This window comes from Coloeus monedula, assembly GCF_965178545.1.
Source record: "Coloeus monedula genome assembly, chromosome: 15".
NCBI classification, from domain to species: Eukaryota; Metazoa; Chordata; class Aves; order Passeriformes; family Corvidae; genus Coloeus; species Coloeus monedula.
In genome coordinates, this window is record NC_138795.1 from 8,116,853 (window position 1) to 8,139,552 (window position 22,700).

Here is a 22,700-nt window from a genome sequence, read left to right on the forward strand (position 1 = left end):
GGTATTGTTGTGAGGCAGAGCAGTTGGTGGGAGAAGAAGGCAGTTTGCAGACAAGTGGGTGAATGATACTCTAATAATGGTAACACTGAAGGATTGAGAATTCAGTTCACTGCTTGTGAGTGTTTTAGGGCTGAGGGAGGTGATGCTTTTGCACAAAGATCTTCATGTAGTGCCTTGTTGGGTGTGCTTATATTTGTCTTGTATGGCATCAAGTTTTGTCCTCTGAGAACCCCTGACTGGCCCATCTCGCTTAGCTGTGGTGCTATTCTGAAGCATGCTTATTAAAAAATAAAGCCAAAACACAACTCTGGTACCATGTCTGCAACTTTGTTACCATCACATTTAATTTATTGGAAAGTCTTTTCACCTGGGGTCTGAGTCAACCTGGATGGATCCTGTTTGGCCAGAGAGAAAAGGCAGCTGGGTGCAGTCTGTCAGTTGCAGACTGCCTGAGCAAGGAGTCGTGGATGAACTCACCCTAAATTCCAGGGAATTTTTATGTGCAAGAACCTAATTTGGCTCTACTCTTGTCTTTAGTAAACTGCTCTACAAACCACCCATGCTTCTTTATTATTTCTTTATAATCAATGATTAAGCTCTCACTTCCTTGCTAGGGGACAGTTGTGTTTTTGTTGTGCTTCCAGAATCTGCACCGATTTTCAGGTTAGGAAATCCTGCATTTCCAAAAGCAACATCTTATTGCTCCGATGGCTGGTGGTTCTTATCTCTCCTAGGTGTTGTAAAGCGTTTTCTTACTGGGTGGCATTCCTGGTGCTGGGTGAATGAGGCAGTGTTCTGTCCGTGTTTAGTTTTATGTCAGGCCTCGTCTCTCTGTGTGTGACAAAATTCCCAGGAGTGTTTAACGGACACGTGCAGACAAATCTCCTGCACGCCCCATAAAGCACTTTACTATGGGCCACTATAAAGCAGTCATTACAGAGCAATGTTTAAACTTCTGAGATTAACACAGTCTCTCAATTGCACTTATTTTTATAATGTGTAATTTAGCAACTGAACTGTGAAAAGTTATGGCATAACAAGGTCTTCTTAAAAACAGTGGTTCCAACGTGCTTTTAGGTTGCTTCATTGTAAATCTGGAGCAATTCCATTCTGTTAGTTAAAAGAAAGAAAATGGGATTTTTTCTGGGTGCATCTGAAATGTATTATCAAGTGTTGCATGGCACATTTTCCACATTTATGGAAAGCAAAGAGCTTGTGCCTGATTTCTCAGGAACCAGACTTGGACAATGCTGTTCCTTGCATGCAGAACACTTTGGCAGTTGCCATTTTGCTCAGGGAGTTGTGCAATGGTATTTTTGCCTGGATGAGGAACGTTTGATCAAACCTCTGTTTGAAAACCAGATGCTTTTTCTGCGGCCACCACACATCTAGATAGCCATGAGATCCTTCCCTGCTACTTACCACTTCCAGCTGAACTATCCCATGAGGGTATTTCAGAACACTTGTTTTCTTCGAAGCTCTTCCATGTAATTATACTGAATTGACCAGCAAAGTTTTGACCGTGACTGTCTTTGTTTTGCAAAGTTCTCTTGTAAACAGGCACTGTGGGGCTTCCCCAAACAGCCCCATCAGTGCAACTGAATGGGAGCAACAAAGGCATAGGAAATGAAATGTCCATTCCTTTTCTTATTCATGTAAATGATAGTTTATCATACTGTTTATTAGCTTCATGTAGTCAGGATCTGTGATGTTTCTTAAGCTTTTTATTGCTTTTTTTTTTCCCTTTAATGAGCTGCAATAAAACATTACCTGAGTGCTGACGCAGTGCTGAGGCATTCTCCAAACTCAGTGTTATTACTGATGTTAATTAGTCATTACCCATGGCAAAGGCTGCCACCACAGCACAAAGCAGCCATGATGTATCTTTACCAGTTGTTCTGTCTTTATGCAAAATGTTCCTTTTTACAACTATATGGAATTCCTGGAATGAACAATTTCAAGTCATCCATAAACATGGTTTTAATAATGATATCTGATTTCTTTATAATATCTCTCCTCAGTGGATGGGCAATGATGTACAAAGGAACTGGCAGTACACAGGTGCTACAAGTGTGAAGGTAAGGAAATGGACAAGTGAAGAGACTCCTTGGGTCCTTCCTTGGAGCAGCAGCAGGATCTAGAATCACAGAATCATGGAAAATATGTGCAAATGCACAAGTAACAAGGTTACTGCATGTGCACTATTTAAGTACCTACTTGTAGGGAGGAGTGGGGAGCTTAACACCTGTGTTCTCATGGTCTGCCAGTGGTTTGGTGCTTGGATCGCTTGGCATCTCACGTTTTGAATAATTTCTTTGGAGGCTTTTCTGCTTGAGTATGTGTAGTATGAGGTGTGGTATGAGGCTTTAATGAAGATAGTTGCTATCACTGTGGTAACACTGTTGCAAGTCTGTTTATGACTTCTGGACTTCCGAAAGCAATGGTCAAAAATTAGTAGCCAGTTTTCTTTCATCTCTGGAAGTGGAAACAAGCAGAGCTGTCACAGCTCTGAAGTTGTGTATGGAAGTAGCAGGTTTGGAGCACAACTCCTAGGTGGGAGTCGTTCCTTTCCAGGGTACAGATGAGTGTGGCTGGGAGGTTCCGTGCTTCTCTGCTCCAGCAGCACCTTCAACTGTTCTGTTTTCATTCTGCATTGTTGTCTACAGCCACCGAAGGTGATGATCCAAGGGAAATCACACAGTGTTCACTGACACTGTGTTTAGAGCTGTGAAACAGAACAGGTAGAGAAAAGGCCAAATGAGGACCTGTGTGATCCTCTGCTTTGTCTTCCTCTGTTCCAACAACACAGAAATGAAATGTTTCCCTATCCCTAAACCAGGACATCCACCTTTCAAATATTCTGACTGAGCTCCTTTCAGCTCAGCCATGATCGCAGGTGTGTGCAGAAGGACTGGCCTGGGCACAGAGAGCAAAGGCTGACAGACAATTAAAATTTGTAGCTGTTTTTATTCTGCTCTAACTGTTGGATTTCTTTCTAGGTACAAACAGTTGATGTGACTTTCATCAGCTGACATGAAGGAAAAGGTGCAAGATAAAGTATATTTTTAACTTGAACAATTTTATGTGTGCTTTTAGAGATTTGCTGCAGAAGATGATGCTTGGCCATGTCCTTAGGTACTATAATCTGGTATAATTCTACTGAGGTGAATTCTGACAGATTATATCAATTTGGGTATGACCTGAGATTGTAGCATCCTGACAGTATAAGCTGACAGCTTTTGATTTTCACTCCCTTGTACTGACATGAAATTGGATCTTTATTTATTTATATGTCCAGTTCCAATGAAAATTAATAGTTTCATTGTCATCTAGTATTAATTTACAATTCTGCTGCAGGTTTTCTTCCTTATGGTTGAGAAAGTTTAAATACAGAATAATTTTCACCACTTGTGTGTGCCAACCCACCCGTGGATGTGAAATAGCTGTGTCTGGTGCCAGGGGAGTTTTCCAGAAATACAACGTGTCTTTTATGTGCCCACATGTGTAATGTTAAACTGTTTCTGCCCATGGAGGTTGTAGGATTTGCACACTGGTCCAGAGGTGACACATTACTGATGGGAATTTGCTTATTTTTTATAGAAAAAAATCATCTTCTAAAAGTTTTGTCTTCCCTTGGTCCATAGTGCCAGGGGAACATGTTGAGGCATGCCCTTTTCTGTTTGCTTTCAACAACAATGGGAATTCTTCAATTAAGTATAAAAAATGGAAATTTCCTTTCTTTTTGCCCCTCTCAAGTATGTTTAGGTAACTGAAGCACATTCACACTTGGAGAGATGGGGCTGTTTTGCAAGGGAAAACCAAAACATTCCAGTGCAGCTAAAATTGCAGCTCCTCTGGTGTCTTAAGTTCAGGCCACAGCAGGAGGTGCAGATATCTAAGGGGAATGCAGTAACTTTTTGGATCTTTTCTTTGGAAGAAATAATAAGATGAGTCACAATTAACCCATTCAGCTAAGTTAGCAGGGCTCTGGGAGATGAGAGAAGAAATGGGAAGTTTTTAGTTCTAATGGTTTGCTCTACAGAAAAGAGACCTTTTTCCTTACATCCCTTCAGGTCCAATCAATAAATTTGTCTTCATCATTGCAGGAAGCATAAATTTGCTTCTTTTCTTACAACCTTCTCTTATACATCCCTCCTTGAGACGTCCAAGCCTGATGTGATGATTGTGCTTTGATTATCTTGCTCTGGCAAACCGATGGGCTCCACTCTCCAGGAGAAAAGGGCTCTCCAGGGCAAGTGTCAGAATGTTGGCACAAAGTACTTTGTTCCTCTTACATGATTAATGTGGAAGGAGTGTTTTTAAGTAATTTGTAATTTGTCACAGTGCAATGGAAAACATGCCATATCAGAGGCAGCCAGGGCCATAAAGTGCTGTTGTTGAGAAGTGAGGACTATTCTAACCCAGGTGATGTCTCCAGGGGGTGTATTCCTCAAGGACTGGTGGGTGGATTAGCAGTCAAACCTTTGAGAAGCAGGGTGAAAGCCAACATGTCCATGGTGACAAGGACACAGCTGGAATTAAGAAGGATGACTAGCACATCCAAACCTTTTTTAAAGGATTCTGGTTGGTTTTTTCTCTAATGATCTTTTCTGGTTTCATTTATTTAGCTGTCTCGAGAGTTCATGTCTTTCAGGCAGCAGAGAAGTGTCTGCCCCAGTGTCTCAGAAAATGAGGTTTTTGTCTTTGGTCCCTCACAAAAGGAGCTGCACACTGGTGCCGTGGGTGAGCAGGAGATGGAATGTCCCATTGCTCTCTGCCTGTCTCTGGCACTCGAGTGCTTGTGGAGCTCATCTCAGCAGAGCTTTGCTGCTTTCTGCTTTCGTTTTTCCAGCCTCTGGATCTTGATGTCACCATGTGGCTTTGAGAAGAAGTGTGTGAGGTTGAAGGAGCCTGTACAAAAAGTCAGCCATCCTTCAAAACACAGGTTAGGGTGGTATTTGTTCAAGGGGTAGCACCTGAAGGTCAATTCTGTTATTCCATGACTCCTTAGTTGATATGTTTTCCCAAAAGCCAGTAATCACCAAGGAAGAAATCTCCTGTCTGGGAAAATAAAGCAAGATATGTAAATTGCTTTAATGGGATGCTCTAGTACACTTATATCTTCTTGAAAGGAAGCTAAACCACATGCATGAGATGATAGATGAGTTTATTTTCACATGTGGATTTAATAACCTATGAAGATGTAGCTGCATTTTTAGTGCCCCAAGTCATCTCCAGGAAAATAGTTCCATGGGATGAGGTCAGTGTCTGCTTACAGCCAAGAGAATGAGCTGAAGGGGTTTGCCAGTGGTTAGCTTGGTTAGGAGGCAGGATAGTTTATTTGATACTGAACAAATCAGGGTGATGTGGAAATTAATTATATCTTCTGCTCAGAACAGAGAGAGTGGAAGTGCCCCTGAGACCATCTGGGGTTTAAAACTCTGAGGAGCTGGAAGGAGCTGACTGCCACTCTGTTCTCTTTGTAGCACTATTTGTTACTCTTCCCAAATATTTATTGGATCATAGCTGTAATTAAATTTGTGCTGAAAATGTACAGAGCACCCTGTACTTAGTGTCACAGGAAACCAGAAATCCTCTACACTGAAGCAGTACAGTGGCAGCTCCTTGGCCACAACAGCCCCCTTTGGAATGGGAGATAATCCAAAAAAGACTCCGCTGTTGATATGGCACTTGCTAAGTTAAAACACAGGAAATTGTGAATTTTGGCTCCATTCTGTTTGACCATTTACACTATCTCCTTATCAATGTACCTGGCCTGGTCCTGGGAGATTGGATGGTGTCTGGATACAAGAGGTACAATTTAATGCTCCCAACTGCTTGAAAGGGACTGGACAGTGATTTGTGAGCTCTCTGGTGATGGGGGAGATAAAGCTCTGCAGTGGGGATGTCCTCTGCCCTGCCTCCACCCTGGCCAGAGCCAGGGCAGGCTCCCCATGCACACCTTGGAGCTGGAGCTGAGTGCAGGCTATGACCTGATTATTCCTGAATCAGGGGATGTCTCAAATCTAGATTCAAGTCTCATGGCCTGTAGCAGATGAGAGAAAGAAATCAATGTGCCATAGTCAAAAGCATATAGATGTTTCTCGGGGAATTTAAATAGCAGGTTGTTTGGTAAAACAGAGGCTGAGACCTGAGATGACAGCCCTGACACCCTGCAGGGGAAAGCCCATGGAACAAGAAAGAAACAGGAGAGTAAAGTAGTCCAGGCTGGGAAGCACAACTGTGTTTGCCCTGGGATAAATCTTATTAACTCAAGCACATCAAAGCATAAATGTAGCTGTCTTACTTCTGGACTCAAGCGACTCCTGAGAATCTCTTCCTCCTGTCCAGGACTGGCTGGTGCTCCTGTGCCAGCAGAGATGTCCCCAGGAGCCACATTTGCAGCCTGCGCCTGGCTGGAATTACCTGCTCTCCAGACACCTGTGGTGCAGCTGTAATGCTGGGAATGCTTGGCACCTCGGGAGGTATTCAGGACTGAGTTAATTTAATTATTCTCTTGCTCATTGGCTTCAAAATCCACTTAGAGATAGGGAGGAGGTGCCTTGTCCCTACCACAGCTGATGGCAGCCAGCCAGCAGAAGTCTCTGCCTGGCAGGAGTGGGAATGAAGAGCTGGGCCAGAGTAGGTTTAGCTTCAAGGCACTGGGCAACAGGGAGAGAAATAGAAATTACTGCGTTTAAAACTGCTGACTCTAGTCTTGATGGATGATCCCCTAGAAGTGTCAGGTCAGGAGCCACAGCTCTGTGAGTTAGAAAACCCTGTGGAATTGAGAAGAAATGTGAGAAACTTCTCACCCTTGCCTGTGTCCAGGCTTGATCTGAGTCAATAAAGAGTCTCCCTGACGTCACAACCCAGCATTTCAAACCAGGAACCTCATCACAGTCCAGTTTGAGTGCTGGCACCCAGGCCAGGCGGGACAGGGAGTGCAGCCATGGTCCCAAGCAGAGCTTACAACCAGCAAACTCAGTCCATGCATGGCCCGAGTTTGAGCCTAAGTGAAGTAACCCTTGTGCCCCTCCCCACTGTTTTATAGTCTTTCCACTGACCTCGTCATTATCATCTTTTATGGCATCCCATGTGCTGTTGAAAACATCAGAGGAGGAAATGAAGGGCCGTTTACTGTCCAGGCTCTGTGCTCACATGTCCCCTGACGAGCTATTCTCTCCTGGCTGTGCCCACAAGGGGCTTCAATTAATGTTGCATGGGACACTGAAGAAAGAATAGAGAGAGAAAGAAAAAGAATACCTAAAATACTTCTTGAGATCTCCCTCTCTATTTCCCATCATGTCCTACTGCTTGTAAAGCTCCACAATCCCATTCTATGACAGCTTTAGACTTACTCTCTTTCATTTTCTGTCTCTGACTCACTCTGTTCCACATGATTGCAACTCATCTTTGCATCCTGACTGCATTTGGTGAACATTTCTTAGCTGTGGCTATCTCTGCTCCTTACTGTGCTTGGAGTTACCTCCAACTCCCTCTCCTTTCTTCTAGGCATTTCAGACCCTCTGGGAGGGATGAGCTTGGGTCCAAGACCTGGTGCACACTTTAAAAGGGTCTTTTCTAATCTCCAGGAGTGTTTGGACCAAGTCCACTTTGTCTGGGAGAGCTCTTGTGTGAAACTGTCCCAGCAGCTATCTTTACACATAAATAATAGTTTAATTAGGGAGCACCTCATCTTTCTTGTTCATAAAATATGAGACACTCTGTGTGTTTGGAAAAGGGAGAGCGGGATGGGAGAGCAAAAGAGAAGGAAGGAATTAATTTTGAAAGCACATTGCAAGTTACATTTATTTGATTTTCTCTAATCCATCAATCTTCTGTTATATGGCTCAGCTCCTTGGGGCTTGTTTGAAAAGGGGGAATTTACTGCACTGTAAGCCAGGGCAGTGATTTGCGAAGTGGAGGGCATGGATTGTATCCTAGGAGAGAGCAGGGAACCAGAAAGAGAGGTGGGGGAGCTTGTGAATCCCTCTGCAGAGGTAAATATGCTGTACATTACCAACTCCCTCCCAGCCATCCCTGGGGTCATTTCTGGAGGGGACCAACCTGCTCTATGCCCACCTCTTGTACCATGTGGCCATACCAGAAATATGGACCAGCAAGTGGGCAATAAATTGACACCCTGGCTCCCTGTACACCTTTCTCCTTGGAGAAACCTTTGGATAAGAACCTTTCCCAGTAGACCTGTGCTTGATTGGGACTCCTGGATGGAAGTGCAGTATGAATTCATACTGAGTATGCAGCATTCCATGGGAAGCATGGACTCTCCAGCCAGGGAAAGCAGATGCAGCACATGCCAGCAGACAGTTATTGTAGGTGTCCTCCCCAGCTGAGAAATGTTTGGGAAACACTTGTAACTCTTTTTCTCAGGTGTTGCAAAGAGGATTTGTTTTGTAAATAGTGAAGCTGTTAATTGCCCTGACTTTATTAAGAGGGAGCCGAAAAGGTGTTAACAAGTTTTTGTTGCTCTGTGCTGGCAATGAGCCAGCACCAGTCCCTCTGTAGGAGGAAGGTGGCAAAGTTGCTCTGAAAGTCCCTTTGCCCTCTAGAGAAGAAAAAAAATTAGGCACCACTTTAGCCAAAGACTTGGGATAACGTGTGAATTTTGTAGGAGGGATTTAACTTGAATCACCACACAGTTACGCTCCAGGGGATTCACTTTCTGTCGAGCAACATGAACTGGAGTGTCCCCAGGGCAGCACAGCTGGGAAGTCTGAGCTGGAAAGGAGCTTTAAAGGTTGTTTTCTCCTTCAGCTTCTCTCTAGGCACAGGTAGAGGGAAGTTCCCGCGCACAACTGTGGGAAGCCCAGGAGTTCAGCAGCTTTGAAAATCAGGCTGGTGGGGTTTGGAGATCTAACTTTAAGCACCTCACTTAAATATATATTGTTTAAGACTAGAGTTGAGGTTGTCAAGTCACTAAAGTCACTAACTGGTCACAAAACCCTTTCCTATATACTCCAACAAGCCAGACACCCAAATCCTCCCATCTTCCCCTGAAAATCCCTGTTGATAAATCGCGCAGAAGGCATGGAAGGGATGCTTTTTCATCCTCCTCTCTGGGACTGGCACTAACAGCAGCTAACCAGGGACTGATTCAGGCCCTTTAACTTTGTCATGCTAAGGGTTGGTTTTGCAAGTCGAAAAGGACCTGTGACTTGTTTTTTAAGACTTTAGGGAATTGCTGGCACTCACTGGTTTCACTGCACCAGATGCAGCGTGACCGGGAATCTACGCTGCATATGAAAAGGTCACTTAGCCTGTTCAAGAGAGGAGATTCTAACACTTGTCAGCTTGAGTGATGGAGGCTCTGCATGGAGAGCCATAATATTCATGTCAGAGAATTGCCAAGCCCTTGCGGAAGTGTTGAAGATGGATGGCCTGGGGATATACTCCTGACATTTTAATACGGGGGGAGGATACGGCACAAACATCTCATACAGAATTATAATCCATGAAAGGGCACTGGGGGCATAAATTAAAGGTAATCCAGCAGGCAAGGAGTTTAACAGCTGAAGGGAAGCAGGCTGGGGGAAAGGAGGGATGCTGGTAGGATGCAGTGGGGGCTGTGGTGGGGCTTTGGGGGAGGGAACAGCCCCAGCTGGGGTGGGAGTGGGGCAGGAGGCAGCAGTGCCAGGCCAAAATCCATCCACCTCCAAACTGCTTTGCAAAATCATCTGCAGAACCTGCACTTTGTGTATTAAATAAATTCAATTCCCTGCTTGCTGATGGTCACTGTGCAACAGTGTGACCTGTTGAGGAGAGGGTGCTTGGGGCAGATGAGCAGAACTGTCCCCACCAGCCTGCTGGGAGAGGCTGCGGAGGCACACGGTGGCGATGATGGTGTGCATTCCCTGCCAGACCATCCTTGCACTCTTTTCTGCGAGAGGGAGCAAAGGAAACAGCACAGGTCCGGTTCCTGTGCTGGGTGACATCCTCAGCCCCCACACAAACACAGCCCCAGCCTGGCTCGGTGTGCTGGGCAGCCCTGAGGACGTGCTGTCTGTCTCTGTTGATACAGGCTGGCACCTGCACCCCTGAACTTCACCTTCCTCCATGCACTGAGGGAGGCAACCCCAGCCAAGGCCACATGAGTCATACCCATGCTCCTGCCTGAAGGGGAATGAAGCTGTGAGGGCATTTCCACCTGCTGGGAAGGAGAAACCAGAAGAAAACTGGTGGTTGCTGTCCCTAGTGAGGGTGCTGGGATGGGCACCTGGACAGCAGCACAGCATGGCCAAGAGGCTGCTGGTGAAACAGTGACAGGGATGATCCTGGGTTAGATGGGAAGGGCTGGGAAAGCTTGTGGACTTAGCCTGGGCTGTTATCATGGTATGAGCACCCCGACACTGATCTTCTGACCCTCTGTTAGTTGTGCAGGTACCTTTGACATAAACCTGCCCTGGTCTGTGGTAACACTATAGCTAGCCTATATTATTTCATCATTTGGAGAGTGTTTCCCTTTCTCACTGAAAATGGACTGTAAACCATCCCTCTTCCACAATAAAAGCACAAATTCACTGCTGGGACACTGGTGTTAAACCTCCACAAAGGCAATGGTGATTTTGAGCTGATTCCACTGCTGTCCCACAGACTTCTTATCACAGAGGATGCTCTGTCCATATCAGTGGCTGGTAAAAATGGAAGGTGCTGCTCCAGAACTGTCCAAGTGGCTCCACAGCCCTGCCTGAAGTGCCCCTGCTCCTGGGAAGAAGCAGTGCTAACAGCTCTTGGTAGACAGACAGCATGATTTTGGGTTGAGTTCATGCAGCACCAGGCCCAGATTGAGATTTTTAGCTTTTCACTGTAATTAGGATCAACACTCTTACAATACTATTACTGGGGGACAGTGGTCAGATTCTTCCTCAAGGCTTTATAGAGCTAGCCCATCCCTTCCTCCAGGCGTGCAGTGAGTTACAGGTGGTTGGGATCAGTGCCCCGGGTTGGAGCTGACTTTGGGTGATCATGAGCAAACACGTGCAGGTTTGAAGGCATCACCAATCTCCACAAAAGCTCTTTGGCTGCAGTGGGAGAATAAGCCTTTGCAAAGCAGCCAGTGACAGGACTGTGCTCTGCTGTGTGTGCTCATGTTTACTTTGAAAGCTGCTCTGCAGGAGTAGAAAAGCTGCCCAGGTAAAATCACAGCTGAAATGATGAGCGTTGTCCTGTGGCATCCTCAGAATTTGTTACCCTGTACCCCTCTGTGCCCATGGCATTTCTGTGAGGGTTATTACAGAAACCACAGCAGCAGGCAGGGGTGTCAGGGTTCCCTGACAGTGCTGTGATGGATTAAGACGATCCTGAATTTCCATTGTTTTGTACTGAATGTAGTGAGAATTGATGACTCTTGTATCCAAGCAACAAGGGGGAGGATGAGGAAACTTCAGCTTCTCCAGGACTGTAATATCTCTGGCAAGGTGCCACTGTAAGCCATGGAGTTGATTTTTGTATTTGTTCAGTCTCAGTATTGTCTCTGCAAGGTATAAAAAGAGAATGGAAATCTGTGTCATGGGATGGTGTGTAACTTTCTCCTGACTTTGCTTCAATTTGCATTTGGTCTCTGTTTTTTGGGTACAATTCACTCGTTGCCTTAGAGAGTCTGGGTACCAGAAATGTAAATGGCTTTGATGACAAATTTAAGGAAGAACAGTTCATCTCCAGCATTTAAATACAACAGGGTGGATATGAATGCTGAGTCGGTGGGCAGGGGAGGGCTCAGTGGAAAAAGGATTGGTCTTGGCAGTGGTATCTCTACTTCCCTCTCCAGCCCTATTTCCCTGGGATGGAGCCAGTGTGGGACAGAGGTCTGGTCTGGTGCTGTTGCCACCTGCAAACCTTTTTCTTCTTATTTTCTGCATGAATGTTAGTTTGGAAGGATGCTGCAGAGAAATGGGTAAGATGACACACAGCATGTCCCACCCATTCACTGGCAGCCCTCGTCTCCCAGGATTTACCTGAGTGGTTTATTAACCTGCTGTTGGTATACAAGGTCTCTATGTGTGCTTGGGAGTTATCCTGGTGAAATAGTTTCCCTCCTCTGAGCACATCAACAGGGACTGTCCTGTGCTCTCTGTAACCTCATTTTGAGGGATTTTGGTGGTACCCTGTGCCTGCAGCTGCTGGGGCTCCAGAGCACAGTCCAAACAAATACAGCAGGTATTACAAAAAGAGAGCCTGGGGGTAATATTTGTGCAGACAAATCAACCAGTGCTCGAGATGCAGGAAAGTGGCTTTGTTTGCCTGTTTTTATCATTCCCAGTTCAGCCTAAATTTTTGGCGGTTGCAACTGCTGTGTGGCAACACTGCAAAAATCTTGGGGTTTTTTTGTTTGGGTAGGATAACTTAATAGAAATAGCTACCCTGAAGGCAGGAAAGCCCCCTAACTGATGGTGTCACCCTTCCAGCTTTAATAAAACCCACTTTGCATAAAATAAATGCATGGAAGTCAGCTGTGCTTCCAAAAAGTGTGTTTTGCAAGCTGAGCTCCCTGATCTGGCTCTCGTGTGTGTTGAGGCTGTGTTTACACAGGGGGAGCCATAGGGAGACCTGGATAAAATAGCATTGAAGCATTTGCAATGGGGGTGCAGTGTGCTGGCAGAGCTGTAGGGTGGTTTTTACACTTGTCTCTCCTCCTCCTCTCCTGGCTGGAGAGCAAACCTGGTCGAGCATCCTTGCCCTGCATCGTGGGTGTAGGTGATGGCACAGCCCTGGCTCCCTCCGGAGCAGCTCTGACTCCAAGGAGCAGGACCTGCCCTGGGACAGCTGCAGCCAGCGCTGTCCCCTCCTGCCCCCCCAGCCTGGTCCGGGCTGTTGGCACCCGGAGCAGCAGGGAACCAGCAGACACATTCACAACTGTCCCCAAGTTTTCTCTCCTGCTCCAGTTCAAAGGGTTCCTCTCGTGCCTCCAAGAAATTTGCAGTGAGCGCCGATGGTGACGCTTTCCACATCAAAGCGGGGCAGCCTTGCATTGTCTGGGGGATGTCGGGTCGAGGCAAATTAAAGAGACTTTGGGAGCTTCAAAATCAGCTTTAGCCAGGCTGTGTCCGCATACTCAGCACTTGGAAAGGGCGAGATTACGGTGATAGGTACTAAAGCCAACCCTCCGGGGACTGGAAGCTGGAGCCAGTTTACTGAGATCCAGGAGAATAAATTCACTGCCCTTGGTGGCTTTTGGATTAATGATGAGGAAATTCGTGGAAGTGCTGGGTTTTACACAGAAAAGGACAATTTGGCACCTAAAATCATACTGCTAGGAAGCCAGAAAGGAAAAAGCCAATTCTTTTCATTGTGGTTTATTGCAAAATACAGTCCAAAATCTAACTCTTAAAGGATACCTTCAAAATACATAGTGAAAACAGATTGTGCTAAGCAATAATACAATTTATTGATAAACAACATTAGGCATAAAGAATTCTGAATTCTTATCTGCTAATTAAAAACAAAAAAGTAAAGGAACTGTACACTGATTAATTTTATCCAGTACAAATACATGAAGCTATTGTCTATTTGGGGCAGGGCTTCTTGTGCCAAAATACAAAATTAAAAAGGAGAAGAAAAAAAGGGGGGAGGGAAATATGTAAACACTGGCTGTAAACTTTTCAAAGCCCTCAAAAGGCTGCAGTTGTGGTAATACACACCACGACACTGCCAATCCTCCTCTCACATCACAAAGTGCGTAAGTTTTGCTCCAGAAATGCTGCCAAGCAGCTGCTGTGCACGAATGGCCGGGACCTGGGGCTGCAGGGATGGGATCACCCAGCTGGACCCGCTTTTGGCCACAGCACCTGTTCCCACCCCTCTGGCTGCAGGGCTGGAGCCCCACTGCTGGCATTGGCAGACCCACTGGCAGGGGCACAAGGGGTTGAGCCCACCTAAAACGTGAAATTCCTCCCTCTGTCCAACACACAGGTAAAGTGACTCCCAAGAAGAAGGAAGCTACTGGTAAATATTGAGGAAAAAACATGGAAGCAAGAAGGACCATGGTCCCTCAGCGCCCGCGCCTTGCACTTCCTGATCCCATTGCATCCATCCACAGGAGACCCCATCACCTCACATGGTGCACACTCAACCCTCTGGACCCCAGGATGCTCCTTCCCCAGTGTAAGGACACCAAAGCTTCCCCTATCTCCTGTGGCCCCTGTTCCTCTGCCTGATGTGGTTGGGGGCGGCAGAGTCACGGCGGGTGCAGAAGTGCTTGGCCACCAGCGTCCGGCACTGCTCGCAGCGCACCGTGCAGCACCAGTGGAACTTGCAGTTGCAGCTGGCCACCACCTCCGTCCTCCTCTCCTCCACCCGCAGGCCGCACTCGGTGCAGAGCCGCCGGCAGCTCCTCTTCTCCCACTGCGAGAGGTTCTTGCCGGTCTGCAGGCACTCGCGGCCCTCAGTGCCGTGGTGGCCCAGGCTGGCGTTCCTCGTGCAGTAGTCGGGGGAGTCCTCCAGGAAGACGAGCTCCGAGGCGTGGATGTGGTGGAAGGTCTCTGCCGTGGCCCCGCGGCTGTCGGCGCTGTTGCCGGCTCTCATCCGCCTCTTGTCCATCTCCAGCTTGTGGGCTTGGTCGTATTTTATCTTCAGGTAGTTGCCGATCTCACGGAATTCAGCAAGCTGCAGCCAGCAGGTCTGGATGCTGCAGCTGCCCGACACCCCGTGGCACTTGCAGGCCCTCTTCATTGTGTCTTTCACTGCCTTGGTGGGAGAGGTGAAGAAATTAGGAAATCTCAAAATCAGGCTCTACAGCACTTGTAATTTGGGGACAATGCATCAAAAGTGGCTTGTGCTCGGTGTGATTGACACGAGCTGATGCTCTTAGCTCCTGGAAAACATCTGTCCCAGAAATAAGTGGGCACAAACTATTGTTCCCAGCCCTTCCAGGAGAATCCACGCCAGGAAGAAAGTGCCTTTGTCAGGTCATGCCCTTCTCACGCCACTCAGCAGCACCAAGGTATCATCTCCTTCAGAGGTTTCATTCAAAATGTGTGAAACTGTTTTGGAATAATCATACCCAACCTCTCTGCATCTCCTCCAGGCCAAGCACTTCACAGATATTATCTGCCTATCTCCCTCTGGTATTTATAAGGTCCCAATCACTGGTATCTATGTGAGATTAAGCCTTGACACACCCTATGAGATAGGTATGTTAAGTGTTGTCATCCTTGTTTTTACAGACAAGGAGGTTTGGCAAGATGCTGAGAGCTCCCATGGCCCAGGCAGGAGCTGGGACAAGTCTGGCTGGCTTGTGAGCAGGGCCAGCTCACACCTGCCTTCCCAGCCAAAGAGCTTGGAAATGCATATTGCAAGAAAGTAAGGAAGGTGGCTCTGGCTTTGTTTTGCAGACCAGACAAGCCCAGAGGTGGCTACAAACCCCATGCATTTCTGGATAAGTGGTGTGTGCCGGCATTTAACTGCATTACACAGCTGCCAAAGCTGGAAGTGGGAACAACGCTTACTGGGATTCCCTGTGTTGAGGTTCAAGGCCAGATTCTGGCTGTGTTTTTTCCCCCATGTAACCACTACTCGGCCTGGATTGTCACAGGGGCCTGAAAATGGGGACCTGAACAGCCTAGATTTTGTTTTCAATATAGACATTATTATTATTATTATTATTATTACTACTTACAAGTCTCCCAACTTCATTGTTGTGCAGGTTAATCAGCGCGCGGGTATCATGTCCTGTTTCCAAGGCATCCACAAAGAGCTTGGAAACCTTCTCCCCAAACTCCACGTTGTCACTGCATCCTCCCCAGACCCAGCCTCGGCCACCTGCAAGACAGACGCAGGCTAAGCACAGAACTGCCCCAGATTCTGCCCTGAAGTCCATGGGGCTGCGTGTGGGGACAGAGGGATGAGGTCAGTCTGTCCTGGGAGGGCACTCACCGACACGGCCGTTCCTGGAGTCGTCGCAGCCACAGCTCTCGAAGTCCCCCAGGCTGCAGTTCCTGGTGAGGGTGTACATGACCCCAGCCGAGCTGATGGCGTGCACAAAGGAGGTTTCCCGGGTAGCTGGGGGAGAGAGGGGAAAAATACTGTCACATGCAAATGTAGACATCAGTCCCGGATTATCAGCAATGAAATTCTTTCTCCTGCAAAGGTGCAAGGAGAAAATACCCACGCGCTCTGTTCAAAAGGTAAGGTGCTACAGAAATGAAATTAAATGCTCATGACTGGATCTTTTCAGGCTTCAGCATCACAGGGTACACCAATTTGGTGTAGTATTATACCGGTGTCAATACAAGGGATGGAACTTCTTGGCGGGGTAGGATTTTAAGACAATGCCACAGTCCTGCTCTGGCCAAGGCAAGTTATTTCTCCCTTCACCTAGTGCTTGGTTCATCTCTCTCCTTCCCTGCCTGGGGGTATGTTGTGCTTTGATCTTGCCTGCTGGAGAAAACAGTCATTGATCCTTTGAACCTGTGCTAACAGCTGTCTGCACCCACACTCCTGTGTAGTCCTTTTTGGCTTTCTGAACAGGTTCAAATAGAGATGCTGCTCTGGGGAAAAGGAGACTTTTGCCTGTTGAAATAGATGATATTGAAATATATCCACAGCTTTCTTATGAAGGCAGTTTCTTAGTACACATCTCTGGTTTCTCCCTTTGCCTCTCCTGCGCTTCTCCGCACTGGAAGCTCGGGTGTCTCTAGCACTGCACTCCCCGGGATGCTGCATGCAAAGTGGCAGGAGCAGACCCATGAAGCGGCACTGAGGGAAAGACTGAGCCCGGGATCCCTCCTAAAATGTTAGTGATATTTATGACACCAATTAATACAGATAAAGGAAAAACAATTGTGATTTTTGGGACATGAAACCCCTCTCTGTCAGTCAGTTAAAGCAGCAGCACCAGCTGTCTCCAGAGCACATCCCAGCTGGCAGCCTGAGCATCCCGGGGCAGGGAGCGGTGCCGGCAGGTGAAGGTGCACTCACCGCTGCGGAGCCGGTTGTGGGTGGAGAGCTGCAGGGCGCTCTCGGGGCAGTTCCAGCGCTCCCACCCGAACTGGAACTTGCACTCCTCCATCCCGCTGTGCGCCCCGGCCGCCACGCTGCTGGAGAACGTCAGGTAAGCCTGGCATGGGAAACAGCGGGGTTAAAATCCACCCTGTTTTAGCATTTATCAGTGAAAACAGACATGAGCAGGTTGCGAGTCTTTTCCCTCTGTACTTGGCAGGACTTGGAGCCGATATGCTCTGGGAAGTCTGGTTCCTTGGAAAGTACTATTTCCCATTTGCAAAACAAAATCACTCCATTTAAATTCCTGGCAGTCCGTATGTTAATTACCTTAGGTCCTGTCATCAGAAAGTTATTCACAGACCTGAAACAAAGAAAATAAAATGAGTCACCTTACCACAGGCTGAAGAGCATCCCTAAAAAATGCCCTTTCCACTGAGTTGTTTCCATCCTACCATGCTGCTGTGTGGAGAATGGCACTGTAGACCCCTGTGATGGAGAGGATGAGGAGGGTGCTTCTCTTCATGGCTGTCACAAGGAGTGGGGCTGGATCCCTTTGGCTGCTCCGTAGCTCTTCGCACTGCAGGTCTCCAAGCAAGCAGGGCCGCCTCCCTCCACTCCTTCCCAAGGTGAGCTATGGGGATGGAGCAAAGCTGCAGGAACCTTCAACGCTGATATTTATAAGGTGAAGTTGTGAATAGTCAAAACCCCCCATTCATTTGCTACCCAATGACTTAATGTGGTAAAAAAGCTCCTGCTCCAATGGGTGACAAGGAACCGCCTAAGGTTGCACTTCAAAAGGCGGCGTGGTGTCCCTGGGAGCGGGATGGTCTGAAGGAGAGAAAACTTCCCTAACAATGGGACACTTTTAACTCTCTTTCCCACCACCAGCCAGCCCTTTCTGCTGGCCCCAAGTCCTCTTGCCTTCTCCTTTTCATCCTCTGCTTGCCAGCAGAGGCTCCATCCCCATGTCCCTCCAAAATGACAAGCAGATGCATTTCTATAGTTCCCCTGTTATCTCCCTGCTCCCTCCTATGAGAACTCCCGAGGAGTTTTAACAACCCTTCTGTAAAGATCTATAGGGGATAGACCTCCCAGGTCTCCCTGGTTTGCAGAGATGAGTTTAAAGGCAGGTTTTTTCCTTCTTGCCTCTTTATGATGAAAGTTTCTGCATTTCCATCCTGACAACAGCTAGCATGGCTTGGGAGCGTTTGGAAATCTCTCTAATTTGCGCGGCTGCAGCTTGGGAACACTGTGTGAATCATTTATGTGGTTTTCTTCATGCTCCAATGCTGTAATTAGGGGTTGGCAATTTCCTTATGGTGAAGGCTGCTGCAGAAAAGGCACGGCTGCCGCTGCTCCAGGCAGGAGCTGCCCATAGTCTGAGTGGAGTGAGGGGCCTCTGCTGCAGCTGAGCCGTCATCTGTGCTTGGGAAAGGAAAATCCTTATCAGAGGAAACCCAAAAAGCCTTTTGGTAGTTACAGCCAATATCATTAAGGGTTGTGAGGAGCTGTGATGCAGGTGATGGAGGAATGGGGAGATGGTGTTCATGGTAACTTCTTGGTCTGTTTTCCTGTGGGTGAATGGTCCCACTGGGGGCCGGCTCACTCTGGGCAGGGATCCTGGCTGCTCTGTGGGGCAGTGTGGATACTTGGCCCCAAAGCAATGCCATGCTGTGCCAGCAGTGACAAACAGCCCCCTGGCTCTGCCTGTCACTGTCCCATGGCACACGGGCACAGCATCTGTCCAGCATTGACTCTGCGGCAAGCAGAGCTGCTGCCTTCCTCCTCCTCCTCCTCCTCCCCCTGTCAGCTCCCTGACTGACCCCAGGGTACACCCATCTCCCTGAGTTAACCACTGCTGCTGCAAGGGGACTGATGAAAGAGCTGCAAAAGTGAGGTTCAAGGGAACGGGACTGCGCTGGACATGTCACCTGGGGAGCTGCCCCATGAGGAGAAGGAGGCACACAGGGACAAACCCCATCTTCACATGCAGGCAAGCGGCCACAGCCAGCAGCACAATGGCCAGGCAGGGGGATGCACCTCAATACCTTTGAGAAGTAGTTTTCTGTCCTACCATGAAATGCTCAAGAGCATTGCAGAGCCAGCAACCTGCCCTGGGGTTTGGCACCTCACAGCTGGTATCTGAAGTGCAGGACTGTGGGCTCAGCTCCCGCTGCTGGAGACCTGTCACTCCTTTCTCTCCTGCCCGGAGCAGGCAGACCAGCTCCTCGCTGCTCCTGGCTGCAGAAAGCACAGGGATTCTCCCTGTCCTGCTGCCCATCAGCAAGTGAGGGGAGAGCCCTCTCCCTCCAGACTCTGCAGAAGGGAAACCTGGAGTCAGCTGGGCAAAGCCACAAACAACCCGTTTGTAACCAGAGGATTAAAATTGCAGATTGGTTGAAAAGCAGGGATGCAAAATACCTTCCAAGTGAGCACAAAGCTGATGCAGTCCCACCAGCATGGAAAACCCTCTGTGAGTCAGCATTTTAATCATTACCATCCCGAACAGATCCTACTAGTTAGAGCTGTCGAAGGACAATTACTGGGAATGAAGTGTTTCCCATGTATCTGGGAAGTTCATTGATTAAACCCCATGCATATGGCTTGGAAATCTGTGTGCATTTTCTACATGCACACAGGTAATTTTGGGGGGGTTGTGTCTGGCTGCCCCTGAGGGCATATAGATGGGGTTTTTTCTTGTCTGAGACAGTTTGTGCAGCTAAAAAAAAGTTGGCATGTCTGCTCTGTCAGTTCACACATGATATTGCTATCACATGCCAGAGGAATAACAGAGTCCCTGGGCGTGAGCTGTGCCATGAGCAGCCGCTGGCAGGACCACACAGCTCTTTGCCCAGGCTATTAAAAATGTCCTTTCTAATTAAAGTCACAGCGATCTTAAAAGTCACTCATAACGTTGTCACTTGCACTAGCTGTCAGCAAACAAAGCAGCGTGCTGGGACAAGCCTTCCCATGCCGCTCCAGGTTTTTTCCAGATTAACTGCTCCAGCCTGGCAAGCAGGAGCCAGCACTTCTGGAGGTCACCCAGCAATGAGTGCAGTGATCCCAATTGTATCGCTGCTGGACTTTTCCACCTTAAGCAAAAGCAGACTTGGGTCTTGCTGTGTTAATAAATTTGCACTTATAGACCACTTCATGTCATGTCCTTGCAGTAAAAGAGGTTAAATGTACACATCTCTGCAGCTGGGTAAACTGAGGCACAGAAATGGGTGGCCTGGAGATCTCGAGGTGGATCAGTGGCAGAGCTGAACTGGGCAGAGGTGTTTAGAAGCTGATTTTGGTGCTTTGCTCCATAAGTCACTGGGCTTGTGTGGGCCAAGCCCAGTTGGGCTCTGGAGGGCTGCAGGACTGGGTGTTCCCCCGTCACCCATGGGAACAACCCACTGGTCACCCCATGGGTCATCTCAGAAATGATGCTGAAGGGGGTTTTGCTTTGATTTTCCCACTGCCTAGAGACTTGTTTTTGGTTCGGTTCTGGATGGGGAAAAAAATTCTGGAAGGCAAATTCTGTTGAATTTACCTGGTTATGCAGAATGTACGCTGTCAGTGGTTCTGGGCAGCCTGGGCCTCATGAGCCATCAGCTGCCCGGCATGGAGGCACCACCAGAGCCTGCACCGTGTGGTGCTGAGGGACAGGCTGTTTGGAAAGCAGCGTCCTGAGTGCCAGCTGGACCCCCTTGAGTTAACTGATAAAATGTTGATGCTTTGTTTCTTATTTTCTTGCTATGTGACCAAATAGGCAGTGCTTTTCATGGGATGGTCAAAATCCTAAAGCATTTTAGTATCTGCCCTAATTAAAGAGACTACAATAGAGTATACAGCCCCACGCACCCACAAAAGCCTTTTCACACCACAATGTGGGTTTTAAGGGAAGGCAGACATGAGGTAAATCAGTTTATCGGGGTGGCAGATCCCACAGGGGTGGGGTCTTGGCTTGTGCTGCCCCGTGGCTGTGGATAACAGGAAAGTAAAGCACAGGCCACTTGCTAAATTGCCCTCGGCAGGTGACACATTCAGAGCCCTGGCGTCAAATCCTGCATTGCTGCCCTCCTCACAATAGAAACCCACCTGGGTAATTAGAAAGCCACCCCCTCACTGGTGAGCTGGAGGATGTTTTATGATGCTCTCCCACACCACTCACCCCGGGAAGCCCCCCAAGCCCCTTGGTCTGCACACAGCAAAGGGGATGTGTCCCTGTGCTGCACAATACTCCATCCCAGAGCACTGCAGGTGTTGGGCAGCCCTTCTGCACACCCAGCTCTTCCAGGAATTGTTAATTTTAGTCTTCTCATCTTTCCTGTATTGGGGAAAATATGTCCTCGTTGCTCTGCCTGCTGCACAGTCTCTTGTGGGCTGCTGCAGTTCCCAGCAGGAGCAAACAGAGGCAGGACCCAAGCCCTGGACCTGGCAGTGCTGGTGGGAGTTTTGCCTGTATAATGAATATGTTTGGGTTAATGAATAGTAATTGGGGATGGAGATGTAACTGGAATCAGGTATTGTGCCACACCTACCCCACAGGCTTGGTTCTCTTCATGCCTGTTTTGGCACACAGAAGTAGCCCAATATTCACTGAAAACAAGATTAAACCACCCAACAGAGCCAGCTTAGGGTGTGCTTTCCCAGTGACAAAATTATCCCAAGGAGTTCCTGTCTCTCGGCAGCACTTTGTGCCCTCAGCTGTACCAATGCACCCAGTTTTTCTGTCTTACTTTTAGCCCTGATTTCCAGCTCAGCCTTGTGCAGCGTGATGGGGTGAGCAGTGAACTTCATCAGTGAGGCCACAAAAAAGCAAGTCCAAGGTAAGAGCCCCTTCTACTGAAGGAAACACATTTTGGGATAGAAGCCAGGACCACAGGAAGCTCCAGGTTGTACCTTTTGGTTCCAGGAAGGAAAAAATTTGAGGTTTGGAACCAAATTCTGATCTTTCTAGACACAAGCTGGCGAGGGACATAGATGCTTCCCAGCAAGGGCTGTCAAGGTGACTTGGGAATGTCCTGATGGGGGTTGTAGAAAAGGCCTCAGAACATTACAGAGCTCTTGGATCTGTGCACACAGGATGATGTGTTTAGGCTAGAAATGAGGAAATAGAGAAAGTGGGGGGTGGGGTAACTTTTAAAATTCCATCAACAAGAGGCAGAGAAAGGGGCTCAAGATGTAGATTTAACTTGTTGTGGGCTCACCATGTGTTTCAGGAATGAGCTGGATAAGCATGGCCCTACTGTGGTGGGGAGGATGGGCTGGGAGATGGGTCAGGACCCCTCCAGCCCAATTGACCGGGGACAGTGGCTGGAGGGGGATTTCACCGTGTCAGCAGCAGTGCCCATCTCTCTGGGGAAAGCTCTCGAGAGGACTTGGCTGCCCAGTCAGCCCTGGAGAGGCAGCTCCATGACCTGATCAGCCTCACCTCACCTGCTTCCTTTAGGTGTGTCCCCCAAAACCTACGGGGCTGTTTACGCAGCAGTCTTATAAAGCAGGGACAAGTGTTTTGTTTTTCTCTCCCTCATTAAAGGAAGTGTCATGCAAACGCTGTCAGTGCAGCAGATAGGTTACCACCCAGGCATCTGCATGCAGGGACCAGATCTCTGTCCTGGCAATGTATCCCCTCCCAGGTGAAAGCCTGTCCAGGAGGAGATTAGGCACTTGATACAGAGGAAAATTATCACCTCCTTCTTAATTATTCCCAGCCAAACTCAAGTTAAATTAACTGATTACAACCTGGCTCA

General features: G+C 48.0%; 1 protein-coding gene across 1 annotated transcript; it reads right to left on the reverse strand.

Moving 5' to 3' along the window:
• Positions 1-14,142: 14,142 nt before the first annotated feature.
• On the reverse strand, positions 14,143-17,482 carry WNT8A (Wnt family member 8A; the record flags this gene model as incomplete). The annotated part of the gene is made up of 6 exons (XM_082291253.1): positions 14,143-14,703; positions 15,635-15,777; positions 15,892-16,017; positions 16,936-17,074; positions 17,287-17,320; positions 17,412-17,482. 6 exons carry the CDS (start codon positions 17,480-17,482, stop codon positions 14,143-14,145), a joined length of 1,074 nt encoding a protein of 357 aa, XP_082147379.1.
• Positions 17,483-22,700: the final 5,218 nt, after the last annotated feature.